This window comes from Ahaetulla prasina, chromosome 7 (assembly GCF_028640845.1).
Source record: "Ahaetulla prasina isolate Xishuangbanna chromosome 7, ASM2864084v1, whole genome shotgun sequence".
In the NCBI taxonomy this organism is placed as follows: domain Eukaryota; kingdom Metazoa; phylum Chordata; class Lepidosauria; order Squamata; family Colubridae; genus Ahaetulla; species Ahaetulla prasina.
This window is the reverse complement of record NC_080545.1, coordinates 46,992,990-47,015,384: the sequence shown is the minus strand read 5'-3', so window position 1 is coordinate 47,015,384 and position 22,395 is coordinate 46,992,990. Positions and strand designations below refer to the sequence as shown.

At 37.5% G+C, this 22,395-nt stretch overlaps 1 protein-coding gene across 2 annotated transcripts in view; it reads right to left on the bottom strand.

Annotated features, from left to right (window-relative positions):
- The window catches only part of TBK1 (TANK binding kinase 1), a 41,883-nt gene that overhangs the window by 7,369 nt on the left and 12,119 nt on the right, over positions 1 to 22,395 (bottom strand). The window contains exons 7-20 of one of the 2 annotated variants that reach the window (XM_058190387.1): positions 21,334 to 21,444; positions 18,356 to 18,535; positions 17,994 to 18,190; positions 17,060 to 17,118; positions 16,286 to 16,377; positions 12,691 to 12,792; positions 10,969 to 11,032; positions 8,205 to 8,326; positions 7,792 to 7,868; positions 7,191 to 7,230; positions 5,489 to 5,594; positions 5,286 to 5,378; positions 4,756 to 4,862; positions 3,763 to 3,834 (exon numbers count right to left, since the gene is read on the bottom strand). In XM_058190387.1, the coding sequence (XP_058046370.1) occupies positions 3,763 to 3,834; positions 4,756 to 4,862; positions 5,286 to 5,378; positions 5,489 to 5,594; positions 7,191 to 7,230; positions 7,792 to 7,868; positions 8,205 to 8,326; positions 10,969 to 11,032; positions 12,691 to 12,792; positions 16,286 to 16,377; positions 17,060 to 17,118; positions 17,994 to 18,190; positions 18,356 to 18,535; positions 21,334 to 21,444 (1,422 nt within the window). Of the gene's footprint in view, positions 1 to 3,762; positions 3,835 to 4,755; positions 4,863 to 5,285; positions 5,379 to 5,452; positions 5,595 to 7,190; positions 7,231 to 7,791; positions 7,869 to 8,204; positions 8,327 to 10,968; positions 11,033 to 12,690; positions 12,793 to 16,285; positions 16,378 to 17,059; positions 17,119 to 17,993; positions 18,191 to 18,355; positions 18,536 to 21,333; positions 21,445 to 22,395 lie in introns of those variants that run through there. The other variant, XM_058190386.1, reaches the window with a different exon arrangement.

Below are 22,395 nucleotides of genomic sequence, written 5' to 3'. Positions count from 1 at the left end.
GGCAAGTGTCAGGACCTGTCTGTCCTGTCTGTGGGGAACCTGAGGTAAGCTAGTGTGGAGCAGCTCCATTTCCCTGCGTCACGGCAGCGGCAATAGCACACCACACGGCCTCCTGCTCTGCTGAAAGCAAGCAGAAAAAATGGGCCTCCCATACAGGGGAAAAAAAATCATCCCCCCAAAATAAGTCCTAGTGCTTATTTTGGGCCCAAAAGAAAATAAGACCCAGTCTTATTTTAGGAAAACATGGTATATGGAAGCACCTTCCCTGGCTCAAAGGTTAAGTAGGGTAAAGTTTGATTAATGCTTGAATGATAGACAAAGAATCCCTGGGCTATAGTAAAGAAAAAAGATATCCTAGAAGGTGGCAGTGTCAAGACGGTGACAAACCAGTGTCAACAAAACTATCTGGACATGTCTATGAAAACTAACACATGATTTACAAACTGTTTTTCTTCCATGAATAGTGTAATGTGAGTGCAGCCTCTTTCCCCCCACCCCACCAAAAACTGCTGGTATCAAATGAGTCTGTAGAGCTTGTAGGCAATCTAGTATTTTCCAGATATTTTGGATTACAATTCTGGTAAGACATAACTGACACAGCAATAGTTATACAGTGGTACCTCAGTACTCAACTGCTTCAAAACTTGTCAAATTTGGTCGGTCCGCAACACATTTTGAAAATGTTGTCTTGGTACTTGTTTGTTTGGTATTTGATGCACCATATTAGGAAGAGTGGGACGGCCATGGAGAATGGACAGGAAGTGACTTTTGGTTGTCGTCACAGCAAGAACGGCTTGGAAAATAGCGGGTTCTGCCGAGCCCTGCAAAATCCAGCTGGTAACCATTGTTGGGAGACCCTATGGGGTCAAAGCCGCCTTATAGGGGTGACAAAGAAAGGAGAAGCGCTTTGTAGACCATGAGGAATTCACAATTTCCTTGTTAGGTCTGAAGCAAGCTTTCCCAAACGGCAGCAGGGACAACAGCCATTTTTGGCAGTCACAAGCTGGGACAACTGGACCCATAAGATTTGTGCAGGAGCAGTCCGTGGACAGAGCATTGAAATTGGGTGAGATAACTTTCAACTCTTACTCCAAAGATTTAATTTAAGTATAAGAATTTTAAAAGATAATCTCCAAGTGTTAAGGAAGTGGCGATTAGACACATGGAGAAGATTAAAGATTGAAAATTAAGAGGTGAAAGAAATGCCCAAGGGAAGCCTTAAAAGACAGAAAGCCTAGAAAAAAGCTTAAATAATTTGAAAGGTGATTTTTTTGGGAGAAACTTTCTTGCTTATTTGTATTTCTAAACCCCCTGGACTTATTGGATGATCAGCTGTTTTTGACATACTGTTTAATGTTGGTCTTGGGAGCGGAGAGCCATCTATTAGAAGAAGAGGAGCACTACACTACAGTGTCAGTAATTAGTGAAAGTGAGGTCCAATACACATAAACTCTAATACACGAAATAGAAGAAAGTAAATAATATCTGGAAAGCAGGTGTTGGCTGTATAATTATGGGATGGACTGAATTTTACTAAGTTGGAGTTTTTAAATATTGAGACATTGGAACAAAAGAGGTATACCGAGTAATCTTTATTAAATTGCTACAAAATGGATCTACAGGGGATAATAGAGGCAAATGAAGAAATAATTTTGATGCTTAAAATAATGCATGAAATTATAAAGAACAATAATGAGACAAGGGGATTGTTTAAAGATGAAGAAATAAGTGAAGAAGCCACTCAACGATTGGGGGAAAAAGATGAACATGATATTCAGGAAATAGATGAGAAATTAGAAGAAGCTGTAGAAGGAGAAAATCAAAACAAGATGCAAGAAGATAAAAGATTATGAAGAGAAAGGATTAATAAGTAGGAATCAATCAGATAATTCCTTAAAATCTTATAATAGAACAGAGGAAAAAAAGGAAAAATCTCTTTAAAAGTGTTCAAATAGTACAGCAGAAAGAGACAAAGGGCAACCCAGAGGGAATGGTCAGTAGGTATAAAAATATCAAAAAGAGTTATAAGATTCCAAGCGAGAAAAATAAAAGGATGATTAAAAAGTCAATAAATGATGGAACTTCAAAAAGGCTAAGAGATGATGGATAATGATAAAATATATTAATAAAAAGAAAAAAAATAGAAAATACAAATGGGGAAAATAGTAGCACACATATTAACAGGTAACAGAATCTATTAGAATTAAAAATAAGCTAAGCTTAATAGATGAAAGTTTAATTTAGGAAGTTTAGGATTAATAATTACATTATTAATATTAACAGTGTGTTAAAGGCAGCGGCTCGCTTAAGGAGGGTCTCTCTGCATGTGCACACGTTCCTGGCTCAGCCAGGAGGAGCTGGCCATGGGGTTACGAGAGGAGGAGGGGGAGGAGAGTGCAGGAGTGAAGCTGCCCTGTACCTGCCTTCACACCACATTTGCATGTAGGGCAGGCTTCACTTCCTGCTGCTTTGGGCTGGAGTCCAAAAAAGAAATAAGAGGGATGGGGTGACCCACTGATGGGACAGGGAGCTGCGGCAGAGAGCCCAAAGAGCTGACCCTGCCCTAGACATTTGGAATATTGAAATTATGGTGGAATAATGATATATAAGGTAAAGGTTCCCCTCGCACATATGTGCTAGTCGTTCCCAACTCTAGGGGGCAGTGCTCATCTCTGTTTCAAAGCTGAAGAGCCTGCACTGTCTGAAGACGTCTCTATGGTCATGTGGCCGGCATGACTAAACACCAAAGGCACACAGAATGCTGTTACCTTCCCACCCCACCAAAGGTGGTCCCTATTTTTCTATTTTCATTTTTTACATGGTTGGCAGAAGCAGGGACAAGTAATGTGAGCTCACCCCATTATGCGGCACTAGGGATTCGAACTGCTGAACTGTCGATATATATATATGATATATATAAAATATTAAACATTAGTAATTTAGTAGGGGATAACAAATACATGGTGCAAAGAAATGTTATTTATGTTTAAATGAATTAATGGAAAAAAATGATAAAGAATTATAAAGAGAGAATGGTACTGTTGAAGTTGGAAGATCAGGATTATGCATACTTATTTGTATTATTACTGTTAGCATTGTTTAAAAAAGATTTGACCCAGTCAATACACTGTCCACAAAATATGTATCGTGTGTATTACATTAAAAATAAAAAAGTATTAAAAAAAAGAGAATGGACAGGAAGTCAGCCATGCAGGGAAGGTTGCTGCAAAAGGAAGCAGGAGGCGGCCACAGAGGGCAGATAGGTTGTTGGCCATGCTGGGAAGTTCGCTGACATAAGAAAAGGGACAGACAGAAAGTTCTTCCCGGACAAAACAAAAGGTCAGGTCATGTGATTTGTTTAGTACTTATCATACCTCCTGAAACCAATTAATGACAAGTACTGAGGTACCACTGTAAATAACAGACATAGATTACAAGAACTGCAATTTGGGGAAACCTGTGATTGCCTATCCTGGGGCTACATGCTCACTCTATTTAACCCACTGTTTCTTTGCATATCTCTTAAGCTACTTGTAGAAGAAAACTACTCTGAATTTTATGCAGAAATACTCCTACTATGTTCTAACAAACATTTATTCAAGCACATGGGGAAACTCCAAATATCTCTAAGTCTTCTCCAGCAGCTTTATTTCTCATCCAACTCTCTCCCTTTGTCGTTTTGTATTCCACCCAGATAATTCCCTTGAAATCTGACTTCATAATTCTCTGGATATATGCTACAGCATAATATGGATAACTGACCTTTCTAAAAGATGATTATTTTCAGCTAGTTCTTTAACAACACCCTCCATTTCTTCTTTCAGTTTCTTCATACTATAAACAGATAAATTAATAAATAGAACCATGTTAAAATAATTATGGAATGTTTCCGGTATTATTCACTAAACATTGTAGAAGTGTCTTAGGAAAAGTAGATATGAAAAAAATAAATGCCCATGTACAATGGTGATCTTTTTTTGAAAACTGTAAAATTTGAACCATTACCCTTATTCATCTGAATGTTATTATTAAAATAGATATGCTAGAGAGCTATTTAATAATTTTGTTCTCCAGCAAGTTGACAGCGGAGAACAGAGAAGATACATAAAATTCTCTATAAACTGCTGGGCAACCCCCCTCCCTCCTCCCAGATATCTAAAGTCAGCCCCAGTGCAAATTAATCTGGCAACTATAATATTTATTTGTTTGTCTATTTATTCATTCAATTTTTATTACCACCTATCTCAAACCAGAGTGACTCTTGGAGATGAACAATCAATTAAAACCAAGTACAAACACAATACAAAAAAATAAATATATATAACAGCTGAGAAAAAATTATAAACATAAATGTTAATACAACTGGCAAAGAGGGCCCTTAACACACTTGGGCCCCATGGCAAGAACATAACCAGCTCTTCCATGCCTTATGAAAGAGAAACAGGATCAGGGCTATCCTAATCTCTGAAGGGAGAATGTTCCAGAACGCAGGCACCATGGCAAAAAAAGGCACACCTCCTAGTCCCCACCAGCAGACATTCCTGCCAGACTGGATTGGGTGAGTAGAAACAACTGATGCCTCAGGTAACTGGTCGCAAGCCAGGTGGTAACAGATCACAAGTTAAGTTAGAGAACAGACTTTCCTGACATAGAACATCTGAAACTGGCAAGATCAATCAGTTTAAATTTTAGCATAATTATAATTATGAAGAAAGCATATAAAAGTTTCCTATTTGTTCAAATAAAAATTCTTACCCAAGAGTCATTTCCACCAAGGTGTTTGAACTTGGATAAACTGGATTAAATGTATGTTTGATCCCACTGGAAGCAGCAAACATCTTATGGGGCAATGTTTCATCTAACTGCAATGAATGCAAAAATCCATGTAAGTGACAAAACCACCATATTACAAATATTTATTTCCCATTAACAATCACTGGATTTTAAGGATACAAAAGAATTCCACTCTGGTGAATACTTATCACTGATTATTACTATCGTTTACATAGCCTATTAAAACAAGTACTGATCCCACGCACGTTACTGGAGTCTCTAAGCAAATTGCTCATTCTCCGACTGTATTATGGAAATGCAGTGTAATAATGATTGGATATTTTTCCATATTAAAATATTACTAAATGTTTCTTTGCTTTAATATTTCTTGTAATAAAAGAAATAACCCTAACCCAAAATTACCAAGTGAATACTGGAGTCTGTAATGCATACAATAAAAACTCAAGGTGTAGTGCAAAAGGCTATTAATTTAGAATAATCAAGAACATCACCTCATTTACATAGTCCTGGTATTTGGAAACTTCTTCTTCAATATCAAAGCATAATTTTCTAACAGCTAGTAACTGTTTCCTTAGAAGAAGCATCTTTCTGGAAAGAAATACAATTTATTTGAAAGTATTGTATAACTTTGGCTAATATGTGCTCCTATAATACAGTACAGTAATGTTAAATGTTACTCAAAAAAAGGAACAACTTGCCTCATCCAATCCTCTGCCTTGTCTAAGAAGGTTTCATATTTGTTGACACATTCTTCCTTGAACAGAGTCATAGCTTTTGTGGCATGCAAAAATAGTTTTTGCCTGTAATACCCAGAAATAAGAATCAGAATAAAGTACTAATTTTCCCAATTTATTTTAGAGTTTAAAAACCCATAGAACAGGCATGTAGCTAAAGTTCAGGAAATAGGAAACATTCAGCAATTCACCTGCATGTATATATCGAGCCATGATGGCGAACCTATGACACATGTGCCACAGGTGGCATGCAGTGCACTCTGTGTGGGCACATGAGCCATCATCCCAGTTCAGCTCTGCCATGCATGTGTGCCTCCCACCAGCCAGCTGGTCGTTGAGTCTCTGCCGCACATGTGCAGGGGGTTGGGGCATGTATGGGATCAGGGCTCGCATGAGCAAGGGGTGGGGTGCATGCGGGGTGCTGCATGTGTATGCACAGGGAGTGGGGCACATGCACAGGGGCTGTGCCCGCATTGCATTTTGGGGGTTCGGGTGTGCGCATGCACATTTGTGCGCACTTTGGGCGCTTGGTCTAGAAAAGGTTAGCCATCATTGATATAGAGAATACATTAGGCCCATGATGGCAAACCTATGGCACGCATGCCAGAAATGGCACGCAGCACCTTCTCTGTGGGCACGCAAGCCATTGCTCCAGCTCAGTTCCGCCACACATGTATGCGTGCCTCCCACTGGCCAGCTGGTCTTCGGGTCTCTGCCGCACATGCACGGGGTGATGGTGGGATGCACATGTGCATGCACGCGGGGCGTGGTGCATGCAGAGGCATGCATGCATGCGTGGTGCATGTGGGGGCCGCGTGCGTGGGGGCCGCGCACATGCAGGAGCACAGGGCGCATGCACAGGGTCGTGTGCACATTGCATTTTGGGGGTTCGGGGGCGCACACGTGCATTCATGCTTTGGGCACTTGGTCCGGAAAAGGTTAGCCATCACCGCATTAGGTCAATGTGGTCAAATAAAATATTCCATGATAATTCAAATTAAAGCACTGCTTTATTTTGAATGGACTCATCATAATGGGTTGGCTATAAATTCCTTTAGTGTGAACTACTATAACTTTCAAGACAGATAGATTGTGCCCTTCTCAATTATATATAAAGTAAAAATTAATACATGAAAAAGGATATGCATGCTCTAAAATGCAAATAAAGGAAAAGATTTAAAGAACATTTTAAATTTTCCTCTTTGGTTGGATGTTTTAGATTGTTACTATTTTCTAGTTAAATAATTTTTAACCATTGTGTTTAAGTTTATTAATAATTTAACATTTAATAAATCTTGATTATGAAGACTTCTAAACCTTCAGAGTTGCAGAACAGCCAGCTTTTTCTTCAATGACTGATTTGTATTTTTCCCCATCACCCTTTCTAAAACTCTGTAATTATGAGGCCTAGATTTGTTAAATACAGATCTAATCTCCCAATATGTCAATAGACATGCACCTTGCTTATATATGTTTTATATTTTATATGGACACAGTCCAAAAGTCTGTTAAGTAAAGGAATATTACACAGAGCAAAAGCAGCCATTTGTTACTTCATCCCTAGCTTCACAGAACTTATTCCAATTATATTGTTGAAGACAAGAAACAAAGAAAATACAGTACACTACAAATATAAAATCCTTATAAAATAAATGGACTTACTTATCAAATTTGTGAATTTGTTCTTCGTTATAAGGAAGTCCTAAAGAAGGAACCATTTATATCAGATTGGATGGCCAAGAAATTATTTCACATAATTAAATTCCCCATATTAATATACTGATTAAGTGCCAGCAAGTTGGGGTCAACTCTTCATGTCTACACAAGCCTTTTTTCAGGATGATCTGTCTTCAATTTGGATTTTTATGGATCTCAATTCTACATTCACTGCTATTATAATCTAATTCACCCATCTTTGTTTCTACTTTTCCCAGCATAATGGACTTCTCAAGAGACTGGGTCTCCCCTTAATGTGCCTCAAATATGAATGTTTGAATCTAGTCATGTAGTGACATGTAGAGATCTAGTCATCCTTTCAATTGAAAACTCTGAGTTTATATATTCCATGGTCATTTGTTTGTTTTCCTGACAAAATGGTATTCTCAATAGTGTTCTTTATTGGAATTGCACTTCTTCTACTCAAGAGAAAAACATTCTCTTTGCTTTCAGAATTTTTGCCCCACTAACTCAACCCAGAAATTTAAGAATGTTTTGTAATTAATTGAAGCTAAAACAAAAATTAAATTGGTTTAAAATCACTTACTTCTTTCTGCTTTGTCTTTTTTGAATTGATAATAAATATCTGTTATGGAAGTCAGAAGGACTTGCAACCTTTCTGGGCTAGAAGAAAACAGAATAAAATAAAAATATAAAGATAATGCTGTTATGCAGTGCTTTTAATTCAAAGGCAAACAATGACTTTAAGCTCCCGGGATATGAAATGGGCACTTTTTGCAACTTAAACATTTCTTTTCCAAGAAACATCCAACAACTGTTCAAGATACCTAAGCAATCCCAGGAAAAGCTACAACTCCTTTAAGAAGCTTCAAATGTATCCCCTTGTACATTCCAAAGCCCCATTTTGGCTTCTAATTGAAAGCACAATTATGTTCTAAACAATGATTCATGCCAGGATTTAAAAGTTAAATAATCAATTAAAATGTGAATTCTACTTACTTTCTATCTTTTGGATGTGTACCATCTTGATTAGTCCAGCTGTCAGATAGTAAACCACTAGGAGAAAGTTTGTTTTTGATATCTTGAAGACTAGTCTCTATTGCTCCCTGAGAACTAGAAAGCTATAAAAATACAACAAATTTAACAAAATATTTATAAAAATATGATTCTTTTATAATTTAATAAAAACTATAATTTGCAACATTTACACCAATAAATCCCAAGAATTAGAAAAAGCAGAAAATAGGACTATTGCCAGAGGTCAGCAGCACAACTGTATCTTGTATAAACTAAAACTTATTTTAGAACTAAAAATATTTCCAAAATATTTGGAAATTTTTTTCCCATGATATCTAAGAATATGTGTCTACTATGTGTTGTAAATATGTACATTTATATTTGGTTAATACAAATACATATAGGGCAATCTGTATGTGCTTTGAGAGACAATATAGCTGCAGATGTTGAAGTATGCAGTAAGTTATAAACCTAAAAAACGAAAAATAATGATTTCAAAAATTGATATAACATACATACATACATATATATACATACATATATATTTGTTTTCTGAGGTTTTCACGGGTGTTTGTATGTAGGTCTTTGGTTGTTCGGGTTTTCTCCCGTGTAAAATTGGAAATGTCTTGGCAACGTTTCAACAAAGTCTCATTCGTCATCTTCAGGCTTCAGCTTCGTGCTTCTGGGAGCAATGTGTGATCGCAGCTGTTTCTTCCTTTTAACTGCTAGTGGGGGTTTGAACTGATTGGGTGGGAGCTTGGCTGTGCTCTGATTGGATGGAGGTTTTTTTGTGCTCTGATTGGCTGGGGGTGTGTCCTGTTTGGGTGGGGGCTTGGTTGTGCTCAATTTAGTCTGTGTTGCAGGGGGATTTGAGCTGGTGAGCTGCATAGCTGTTGTTTGGCTTTGTGGTGGTGCTACATCTTCATAGTGGGTGTCAGTCTGCTGCATGTATGGATTGGAGGGGTTTGAAATGGCTAATGTTGCAGCTGCGGTCTGGCTTCTGGTCCTTGGTCGTGCTTCATGATCAGTGTGGGTTTGGGTCTGCTTTCTGGGTGGATGTGCGGTGGTGACATCCTGTGTGGACCTTGTGAGTGTGGGTCTGGTGTCATTCCTCGTGTTAGGGACTCGTTTGTCAATAAGGGCGGGTTTCCAAATGGCTGGTAGGCGGGAGGTATCATCTCGTTTGTTCATGCTGTGTGGGCGTTTTTCTATCTCAATGGCTTCTCTGATTATTCTGAATAAACATTATTACACTAAGCGCTCCATGGCTTAGGACCCGGGTACTTACGAGACCGCCTGCTGTTACCGTATGCCTCCCATCGACCCGTACGCTCTCACAGAGAGGGCCTTCTCAGGGTGCCGTCCGCCAAACAATGTCGGCTGGCGGCTCCCAGGGGTAGGGCCTTCTCTGTGGGAGCACCGACGCTCTGGAACGAACTCCCCCCTGGCTTACGTCAAGTTCCTGATCTTCGGACCTTCCGTCGTGAGCTAAAAACATACTTATTTACTCAAGCAGGACTGGCATAAATAGTTGATTTTAAATTGGGGTTTTAGAGATTTTAAACATTTGTAAATTTTTTAAATTATCGGCCATTTATTAATAGTTTCTTTTAATTTCTTTTAATTGTATATACTCTGTATTTTATTTCGGCTGTACACCGCCCTGAGTCCTTCGGGAGAAGGGCAGTATAAAAATCTAATAAAATAAAATAAAATAAATAAATAACACGAGGAATGACACCAGACCCACACTCACGAGGTCCACACAGGATGTCACCACCGCACATCCACCCAGAAAGCAGACCCAAACCCACACTGATCATGAAGCACGACCAAGGACCAGAAGCCAGACCGCAGCTGCAACATTAGCCATTTCAAACCCCTCCAATCCATACATGCAGCAGACTGACACCCACTATGAAGATGTAGCACCACTACAAAGCCAAACAACAGCTATGCAGCTCACCAGCTCAAATCCCCCTGCAACACAGACTAAATTGAGCACAACCAAGCCCCCACCCAAACAGGACACACCCCCAGCCAATCAGAGCACAAAAAAACCTCCATCCAATCAGAGCACAGCCAAGCTCCCACCCAATCAGTTCAAACCCCCACTAGCAGTTAAAAGGAAGAAACAGCTGCGATCACACATTGCTCCCAGAAGCACGAAGCTGAAGCCTGAAGATGAAGAATGAGACTTCGTTGAAATGTTGCCAAGACATTTCCAATTTTACACGGGAGAAAACCCGAACAACCAAAGACCTACATACATACATACATACATACATACATACATACATACATACATACATATATATATATATATATATATATATATATATATATATATATTAAACCATTTTATGTAATACTAGCAACACTAGATAATGTAACTGAATGATACTACATACAGTAATAGTTTAATAGATTCTACTGGTTCAATATTTATAGATATAATGAGAATTCATTTGCTATTAAGAGCTATTTCACATTTTTAAATTTTATTTATAAAATCACCATCTACCTGTATGGATGGTAGTTTGTACAGGGCAAATTATACATCTCAAATTTGCATAAGTTCTATAAACAATACATTATTATTGCTCTCAGCAAGAAAAATACAAATGTATGTAAACTTATTTTACTTATTAGACACTAAAAAAATTCTTTGCAGCTAAATTTCAATTCTCCTAAAATTTGAAAGCAACTTGATTGAGTGCTAGAATATTGTAATATAAAGTTTTACCAGTAAGAGTTTTGAGTGTATATCTGAAATGTCATCCACTTCTGATGGTGCCAGATTTTGGTATCTGTTCATAGAAAAGAGAAGACATATAACCTGGTTTACAATATCACATTTTTTAATGTAACATTCTTGAATAATGTAATTTTGGATCCAATTGCAAATTTATTTGTGTGTATACAAATAAACTTACTAGTATTATTTAAAAAGTCTTGCTCAAATGATATGTGGCTTTAATTAGGCAATAAAAAACCTGTGGAGAAATTCCAGTAGACATATGCAGCAGTTTTGCTGAATATTGGTTCAATATTTTATGCTAGCAGATTAATCAGTGTGTTACTGAAACAATATCTGCCATATGATTTATTCTGCTCTTCTCTGGCTCAGATTTTCTTGGTTCACAAAGCTTCCAAAACACAAATAAATAAAAAATAAATCACTGAATTCCATGTAATGATCATGTTCCACTGATGCTGTTTAGTGTCAAAGCTTTTTCCATAAATTATGTCAGCAGGCTTGTGTCTTCCAAATATTCTGATTTCAAATTGAATAACTATGATCGGGGCAATTATGTAAAAATGGCTTTAATAAAAGTAAAACAAAACAAAAAATATAGTTTATATTTTTATATTTTAAAGCAAATAACTGCTTTGATTACATTAGAAATGGGATCAAAATAGATTTACTATGCAACAAACACTATAGTAGTGAACAACCACCATGCTAACCCACTGTTGATATGCGTATGTACATATATATAAATGTACATTTATTTACATGTACACTGGGGAGATGTCAGAGGTTCACATGTATGCTCATAGATCTTCCTTCTTAGAATTATTTGTGGACAAACTGTGAAGTGCCAGAGAAATCAGGATATCCAGACAGTTCAAATGATTATACAGATTTATTGCAAGCTTAAACTCTCTGCAAGAATCTGAACTACTAAAGGTCCAAGCAAATTGGCAGTAGATAAAAGTCATGGGAATTCAGGGTGGGCTGGATTGAGATCTCTTATGGGCATGAAGAGACTCATGACTGATGACATGTCGAGCTAGCTTGATCACCTCCTACACAAACAATCCATGAAGCTTCCTTTAGCTACGGCCAAGATAACATGGTGTGTTGCTTCAATTGTGAAATATTGCCATAATAAATAACAATGACAAGAATAGTCATCATCCAGAGGTGAGCAATAGGAATAAATTAGAAACTAAGTCCCCTGAGAGACTGAAGGATCTGCCCATATTTAACTTGAAAAGACAAAGAAAGAAATAATGTTCTTTAAAAATCTGGAAAGATGTCACACAAAGGGTCAAGATCTGTTCTCCACCATATCAGCGTTTAGGACAAGGAATAATGGAACTAAAGGATGCAGAATTTAACTGAATGCAGAACATTCAGGGGAAAAATGTGTCAACAATAGTGGAATAGCATTTTGACAATGGAACTGATTATCCAGACAGGCTGGCTTTCCATTAGATGTGTTTGTATTTGAGCTAAGGCTAGACCAATATCTTTTGAGAATGAGTTATTTTGGATTTTTGCATTCAACAGGTCTTGATGACATGCTTGGACCCTTCCAACTATACAATTCTGGGATATTACACTGATTTTATAATCAGTTAGCTAGTACTGCATTTGGGTGGTCAAGAGTAGCACTTTGATTTGCTTGCTTTAAAAAGTAGACAACTGTAGTGTAGATGATTTCTCCTAAATACTCACATTTTCATAGCTTTTTCTGTATTTCTATTGCAACAGTCCAGCTTGATAACAATCTCTGTCTTTTTGTGAAATGTTTCATTGTATTCTTCTTTGATGAGTTCACTAGAAAACAGCAATTGAAGCTATAAACATAGAGATGAAAGCATCATGAATGTGTTTTTTTTTTGGTCTAATGGAAAAATTAAAATGCATATCACCAATCTCCAGAGGAGGAGGGAATAAGGAATGAAAAGAATACAACGAAGATGAAGTGACCTGGATCATCCTGCTCAGTGAGATTGGAGCTGGTTGTTGTATAACATCTCCATTATAGTATTCTATTAACTACTCTTAAGTTTTACTACATAACCACTCTTAATATCAGGACATTCTTTTGAATATTCAGTTTGTATTTTCTTTTAGTTTTAGTTGTTGAATTAGTTGAAATGATCCCAGCTTCAGGAGAGAACAAGTCAATTACTTTTCATACATGACACATATTTGGATTTTTGCTGTACTCCTGTCTTAAGTCTTTATGACATGCAATAAGAGGACTGTGAATTGTGAACACTGCAGTATACTATCATTGACAATTCAAGCCATTATATTCCTTATTATAGTCTTTCTCTGGTCTTCAAATACAACAATTTAACAGAACAAACATTCATTCAGTTTTTTCAGCCTGCCCCAAAAAGAAATGTGAAAGATATTTATTTTTGACTTGCCTAATTTTAATATTTTATTTTATTTATTTATTTAATCAAATTTATATACCGCCCTATCTCCCGAAGGACTCAGGGCGGTGTACAGGCATTTAAAAACATATAAATACAATATAAAAAACAATTAAAAAACTTATTCTAAAAAGCCCGTTAATTTAGAATTAAAAATATAGAATAAAACCCAATTTAAAACCGATAATTTAAAATCTAGCCCATTCCTGCACAGTTAAATAAATATGTTTTAAGCCCGCGGCGGAAGGTCCGGAGGTCCGAAAGCTGACGAAGTCCGGGGGGTAGTTCATTCCAGAGGGTGGGGGCCCCCACAGAGAAGGCCCTTCCCCTGGGTGTCGCCAGACGACATTGCCGCGCTGACGGCACCCTGAGGAGACCCTCCCTGTGAGAGCGCACGGGTCGGTGAGAGATATTCGGTAGCAGTAGGCGGTCCCGTAAGTAACCCGGCCCAATGCCATGGAGCGCTTTAAAGGTGGTCACCAGAACCTTGAAGCGCACCCGGAAAGCCACAGGTAGCCAGTGCAGCCTGCGCAGGATGGGTGTTATACGGGAGCCACGGGGGGCTCCATCTATCACCCGCGCAGCCGCATTCTGGACTAACTGCAGCCTCCGGATGCCCTTACTTTATACTAAAGTAATTAATAAACTCATTAATAAACTAATTAATACATCATACAATACAATTACATACATTGATGTAATTGAGAACATTAAAATTGAAAATATTAAATATTGCACAAGGATTGTTATTCTGCATCCACATTATGTCAACTATTTTGATATTTTAGATTGTGAGATAAATTGGTTTTTTTATTTTAAAGGCTACATCAGTTATGAAGAGGAATATTTGAGTGAATGGAACTAAAGTCCCAAATTTCTTCCTTTATGCACATGCATAGAAACTATCAAAGAAGCCCCTTCTTCAATTCTAAAGGAAGCTAAAGAAGAACTAATTCTTGGGGAACTGTCACTTAAAATCCCTTCAGATGCCTTGAGAAGAAACCTCCTGATTGAACAATTTTATTTCCCTTCATCTTTCTCATTAGGAATAGAAAAAAAGGATACATTTCGCTTTGAACCTAGAACTTAACAATGGGTTGAAAGAAATATGCTCAGAGTTGAATGTTTAACATCTAGGCTTTATAAACTATGGAATCTGATATTATTATTAGCAGGTACTTGATTCGTTTGTTTCCTTTCATCAGGAAAATTTAATTCAATATAAATACCACTTAATTTGCATGAAATAGTATCATTCAATTATTGCACATGATTGCTTATAACTGGATGAATAGTGCACATAGTTATTTGTCTTCCAAAGTGTTCATGACTCAGCTGATTATATAATCACTTCTCGCCTGGATTATTGCAATGCTCTCTACCTGGGGCTACCCCTGAGGTCCACCCGGAGACTTCAGCTAGTCCAGAATGCAGCTGCGCGGGTGATTGAGGGAGCACCATGTTGCTCCCGGGTAACACCACTCCTGTGCAGTCTGCACTGGCTACCTGTGGTCTTTCGGGTGCACTTCAAGGTTCTGGTTACCACCTTTAAAGCGCTCCATGGCTTAGGGCCCGGGTACTTATGGGACCGCCTGCTGTTACCTTATGCCTCCCATCGACCCGTACGCTCTCACAGAGAGGGTCTTCTCAGGGTGCCGTCCGCCAAGCAATGCCGGCTGGCGGCCCCCAGGGGAAGGGCCTTCTCTGTTGGAGCACCTACTCTCTGGAACGACCTTCCCCCCGGTTTGCGCCAAATATCTGACCTTCGGACCTTTCGTCGGGAATTAAAAACTCATTTATTCATTCAAGCGGGACTGGACTGATTTTTTAGATTTTTTAAATTTCTAAATTTTAAATTTTTAAATCTTCTGTAATTTTATATGGGGTATTTTAGGTTGGTCAATTTGACGGTTTTAATTCGGCCACTATTGAATAGGTATTTTAAATTGATTTTTAACTTTGTATACTTATTGCTTTTTATCTTGGCTGTACACCGCCCTGAGTCCTTCGGGAGAAGGGCGGTATAAAAGTTTAATTAATAAAATAAATAATAAATAATAATAATAAATAAATAAATAGCAATAAGACTTATATACCACTTCACAGTGCTTTACAGCCTTCTCTAAGCAATCTACCCCCAACAATCTGGGTCCTCATTATACAGACCTCGGAAGGATGGAAGGCTGAGTCATCCTTGAGCCAATGAGAATTGAACTGCCAAACTGCTGGCAGCTGGCATGCAGTACAGAGCATGCTGATTTTGAGACAGAAAGGTCATCTTGCAGTACATGGGCACTAAATCATATAGCCATGATGGTGAACCTATGGCATGTGTGCCAGAAGTGGCACACAGTGCCCTCTGATGGCACGCGAACCGTCATCCCAGTTCAGCTCTGCTGCACATGTGCGCGCACCTCTCACCAGCCAGCTGGTCTTTTGGTCTCTGCCGCGCATGCCCAGGGTACGTGGGGGGTGCCGTGCATGCATATGTGGGGGGCAGGGCATGTGCACGGGTGCATGCACCGGTGTATAGGGGGAGTGGGGTGCATGTGCAGGGGCAACACATGCATTGCATTTTGGGGGTTTGGCCATGCACACACATGCTTTGGTCACTCGATCCGGAAAAGGTTAGCCATCATTGTCATATAGACTTTAGCAATTAAAGTAAGCATTTTGAAATGGGCTACTGGCTTCACCAGGGTTTCACACAGTCATGGAAAAACACACATTTAATATTTATTCATTTATTTGAATGTATTTATTCGAATTTATTAGCTACCAATGGACTCTTCCCATACCTCCCACTCTTACTTAATTATCCAGAGTCAGAGCTGCTACCTGCAGGAATGACAATGAGAAAGCTGATCAATAGCATCACTCACATTAGCCATCTGATTCCTTTTCGCATGAGCTCTTGATAAAGCAGTAAGGCTCGGGCAATTCTACAGGCATAACATACAACCCCTGTTACTGCCTATAAGGAACAAATAAAATGCATTAGTTAATAAATTGCTACAGTAATTTTATTAACAGAAATTTGATATTTAGATGAAATCATATCATGAGGTAAATGGGAATATAATCCACTAAACCTAACATTAAGCAAAAATAAAGATCAATTATGTTTCTGTATTAGGTTAGAAAGTTTTAATACAAGCTCTGGAAAAAGCAAAAAGTAGACATAACTTGAAGTCTGTGTACTACATTACTGAGTGATGATAGATCAAAGTTCAGATTAAAGTATAAGACAAGCAATTTCTTATTGTATCGTCATTAAAGCAACACTATTAAAATTACTACTTATGCAATTCTATCTACATTTAATACCATTAATTTATTTCACTCCTACACATCTTATATGTTGCTGTTCTTAATGTTTGTTCCACTTAGTTGCAAGATCTTCTTGCTTTGCCTTGCACTCACCTAGTTCTTAAGAGTGAAGCTTTTTAAAAGCATGATTCAGCAGGAACTTTAGTTTCTCACACTGGTAAGGGCTGAGAAGAAATGCCTGCTCCCCAATGACCCAACTTCATTTCATGCCTAAGGAAGAACTAGAACCTGGATCTTCCCATTCCTAGCCCAGCACCGTAACCTCACACTGGCTTTGAAGTATTCATTCTTATATACATGGAATTATAATTAACTGAGATACTCACTTTTGCCATACTTACATCGCTATCCAAGTCATAACGTTGATGAACCTTAGGAAGCAAAACTGCAATAAAACAGGTTTAAAAAGAAAATTAAAAATTACAGTCATAATTAAAAAAAAGAAAAAACCCCACAACATATCCTTGAGATCTGAGAAAATGGCAACTATTATAAAGTGATTTTGGGAAAGAACAAATTCATTGTAAATAGAATATATTTTTCTAACTAATCCTTTTAGGATTAACAAATGCAATTTGTTAAAGAAAATCATATGGTGAAATGCCTTTTCCACTATTATTCCGCCATTTCTTTGCCAACAGAAATGCCATTATTATTATTGTTGTTGTTGTGATTTCTACATTATTTGTAAAGTTCATTTACATTAAGTGATACTATTACATTTCAAATTGAGTATGTGGCAGGGAATTGCCACAGGGTATTGTATCTGTCAATATTTGTAAGATGGCAGGTACAGTGTCACAAAGCATGTCCCATCCCTTTTTATATATATGTGCAACAAATAATTGAGATGCTGAGGAATGGCGCTTGGATCACAAGATAGCACTTACCTTCTTGCCATTTTGATCACAAATAATACCCCCTTTATTTTATGTAATTTCTGCTTTCTTACTGTAATATTTTGCTGTATTTACAGAACTGTTTATTTTTTATTTTGAAAATTCTTTGAATTATACCAAAAAGCAAAATAAATATTAAGAATTCTTTCTGAAATGTATGAAGATCTGGCTATTAAGAATACCTTGGGGCAGTAATTTTGAGAGATACAACACAGTAAATGTCTTGTTTTATTATTATTTAAAAATAATAATTGCTACAGTCACATAAAAATAGTATAGCTTTTAAAAGCTACAAATTTAATATAACTAAAAATATTTTAATGCTTAAGTTTTAATTAAAAAAATAATGATTCCATCATACTTTCTTCATAGAGTAATCCTATGACGTTTACAGTTTCTCTGCTTTCTACAATTATAGGATTTTCCTCTGTGGTTTTAGGGAAAGCTTGTGCCAGTCTGCTAGGTTCTAGTATTAAACGCCGTCCTTCATATATCAATTCTTGATTGTGTGAAGGTATTTTTGTCTGTTTGTAGACAAGTTCATTAAATATGGTAGCGCTGTTAAAAGAAGAAAAAAAACATGTAAGAAAGAACTCCCAATGCATTAAAATAGCCAGAGGTAAGAAGAGGGGGGGGGGAAAGGGGGGGGGAGATCTATTTAAAGGCAAACAGATCATAGATCTAGCTGTTGACGTATGAAAATAAACTTATAGAAATACTTACTTATTATGATTGTGAATATAAATTTTGTGTGCAGTCATTTGTTGAAGAGAGAAGACATGAATAATTATCCGATGCAGTATGTCACTTGTCTCTGCAAAAAACTGATCAAATCCCCAACATTTTTCTTGATCTGCTTCAAGAATATTTGCAAGGACAGGTGTAAGCAGTACCTGCAATCCCCTAAAAAGTTACATTAAAAACAAATATTACATTGGATAATGTATTTTTATTACACAAGTGGTCTTTGATTTACGACAATTGAAGCCAAAATTTCTGTTACTCAGCAAGACAGTTAAGTAAATTTCCTCCTATTTACAAGCTTTCTTGCCATAGTTGTTAAATGAATTACTGCAGTTGATAAATTAGTAACACAGGTATTAAGTGAATCTGGCTTCCCCACTTACTTATCGGAGGGTGAAAAAGGTGATCACACGACAGGACACTGCAACTGTCATAAATAGATGTCGGTTGCCAAATGTTCGAATTTTGACCATATGATCATGAGTCTTAAGTGTGAAAAACGGTCATAAGTCACTTTTTTCAGTGCCACTGTAACTTTGTACAGTCATTAAATGAATGGTTGGAAGTCAACGACTATATTATCGACAAGATAAAAGTAGCTGGGATGCACTTTAGTTAGAAAGGTAGAAGTGCTTCTAATTGGTGAAGACTGCAGATATCTTTCATGGAAATAGGCAACTCCCTATCCAATAGCTCATCATTCCTTGCAAGAAAGTAGCTGGCAGATTATGTATTCTGCACTATGAAATACTACTCTATGTACATAATATATTCCTAAAGCACAACAAAGGAAAAAGATAAGGAATGTTATCATTGTAGTGGCACTTACTTTAAAGTACATTAAAATTATAACACTTTAGTAAAATTTAGTAAATTAGTAAAATTGTGCTAATCTCATAGTTTATTTTATTAATTCAGTGCTGCTTCATTTGGTTAATGAGTGACCAAATTAGGATGTGAGCTTGCATATTATAATTTATGCCGATAAAAAATTATGTAATGCATGCTGTCTGGCCTGGTCAAAAGAATGGGTGAGCCTCCAGAAAACGAAGTTACTTGAATTAGAGGGCCATAAATTAAAGTTTGGATGGCACGGCTACTTATGGTATGATAAAAGTAAAGTTAATGTTGCTTTTAATCAATTTGTTAGATTTGTCATACTAAGAGTTTAGAATAAATATAAAACAACGCTCTATACGAAGTTGCCTCTTTGGGTGTCACCCCAGGAAGCTTTCTTTAGAAAAAAAATGGTGGCAATTATCTTTCAACTCTGGTGACCCAGTATTAAAACCGACAGAACTTGAATCAGAAGGTTATGTTTGCCATGGGTTTATTTATCAACAATTGAAAGAAAGATGAAAACTGGATAAAAAGTATTATGTATTAGACGTTAAAAATGAATTGAAAACTTTTCTATGTGGAAATGATGAACATATTATTGTTAAGATTTATAAAATGCTATTGAAATTGAACATGTAAAACATTGCATAATTCAGTGGGCAAGGAATTTTGGATATAATGTGGTGCTTGAACAATGGGAAAATATGTGGACGAAAGGTTTAAAATTTACATTAAATTATAATCTGAAAAAAAATTCTATAAGGTGATATATTGGAGTATGATTCATACACAGAGAGAGAGAGAGAGAGAGAGAGAGAGAGAGAGAGAGAGAGAGAGAGAGATGGAGAGGGAGGGAGAAAATGAATTAATTTCCCCTTTTGGGCCTAGTGGAAAAAGACCTGGAGAAAAAATTTGGAACTTTGTTACTATATATCAGTGATGGCTAACGTTTTCTGGACAGAGTGACCAAAGCGCGCATGTGTGCAAATGCATACATGCGTGCCTGAACCCTAAAAATGCAATGCATGCTTGCCCCCGTGATGCGATCCCCCATGCCCCAGTGCATGTGCGTGCGACCCCCGCCCCGCACATGCCCCCTAAATACGCACGTGACCACACCTCACACACCACACCCATGCGCGGCAGAGACCCAACGACCAGCTGGTTGGTGGGTGGTGCGCGGCCATGCACGGCAGAGCTCAACTGGGGCAACGGTTCGCATGTCCAAAGAGAAGGCACTGCGTGCCACCTGCGGCAAGTGTGCTATAAGTTCGCCATCACAGCTATATATGTTGACAGCAGCAAGACTATTATATGCACAAAAATAGAAGGAGCCAGCCAGGATGCTATTACTTGCCCCTGCAAGCTTTGGCGGGTTTTCCTCAAGGCTTTTGGTAAGAAGAACAGAGGCCAGGAGCAGTGCGCATGCACCGCCCAGCCTCTGTTCTTTGTGCCAAAAGCTTTTTGCACACAAAGCCTGCAGACAAAGAAACCGGGGCAGACAGGCTGGAGTGGAAACAGCTTGCTAGATCTTTGCAAGGCGAGTGAGTCTCCACAGGCCAAGTGGAGGGGGGAATAGGCAGGGTGAATGTTGCAGTGCCTCTGTGGTCATTCGTAAGGGTGAACTACTGCCGTGGTGTTGCAACATTTGTAACCTTGGGACTGTGTCGTAATTACGTGGGGGTGTGTGATATCATAACTTCACAGTGGACTGTTGCTAACCTGTACCATGGTTTATCTACTTTCAGGCAGAAGTAATTTAAACCTGAGAGTTTTACTTAAATGCTCAGAAAGCATTTGTGAGAACATAAGTTTATGTGAGAACATAAATTGCAATAATAAATGTAAATTAATAAAATGTTGTCATGCAAACATTTTTTATGTTCAAGCAATACAACTGAAGAGAGATTAGGTCCTACTGCAAACTAGAAATTTATTTTCCATCTATAACTCAGAAATGCAGATTACTCTATGATTCTCAGTCATTTTAAGCCCTGTGCATTATCAATTCCCCAAATTGCTAAAATCACACAAGAATTTTTTCATATTCACATGACATCTTATGAAACATGGGAATCAACATTAAATTATGTAAGCAAATCAATGACAAAACATACTTAGAAAGACTACAGGAAATAGGCATATCACGACTCCATTCAATGGGACCATTTTCTGCTTTCTGTACTCCAGATATTGCACCAGAAGGTTTTCCAGTTATAATTTTATACCTTTGAGATATAAGAAATAGCATAATCAGCAAACATACTCTATAATAAAACCATGTATGGTAATAGTAATGGGAATTACAAAGCAACCTTCGGCAGCTTTCTAGTTAAGAACAACTACCTACATTTCTAAAGAAATGGCATTTTAACTGTTATTGAACCATTTACCAACTATAACAGGAAACACAATTTTTAACTCTATAAAGTTTGGGCCCATTAAAAATATTACCTCCATCATTGGAAAAAACATACTGAGTCAAGATGAGTGGAACTCTATTATTGAACTCATATTTAATATATAACCATTTGGTTAGTTACTGAAGAAAAATGATCACAGCAGTAACTCTTTTATGTTAATTGATTTTCTGCAAAAAATATCTCTTCCTAGGCCAGCAATATTGCCATAACCAAAATGTCTTTCCGTCTCATATTTCTGGAATTGACCATTAAATTTATCCCAAATTGCTTCTTATGCCACCCAAAAAGGGTCCTTGAGTGGCGCAGACTGCTAAACAGTCTGTTATTAACAACAGCTGCCTGCAATTATTGCAGGTTCAAGTCCCACCAGGCCCAAGGTTGACTCGGCCTTCCATCCTTTATAAGGTAGGTAAAATGAGGACCCAGATTGTTGGGGGCAATGTTGACTATTTGTATATAATATACAAATAGGATGAAGACTATTGCTTAACATAGTGTAAGCCGCCCTGAGTCTTCGGAGAAGGGCAGAGTATAAATGTAAATAAATAAATAAAATAAATAAATAAATAAACTTTTTATAATATTGTCTTTGGAAGTGAGGTATATCCTATGTGTTATCAACTGTCTAATATTTAGAAATAAGCAGAAGAACCTAGCTTTATAAACATACCAAATTAAGTCTGCCTTCAACACAATTGAAAAAAACTTCATTTCTACATATCTAAACGCAGTACTTCCTTTGTTTAGCCATGTTAA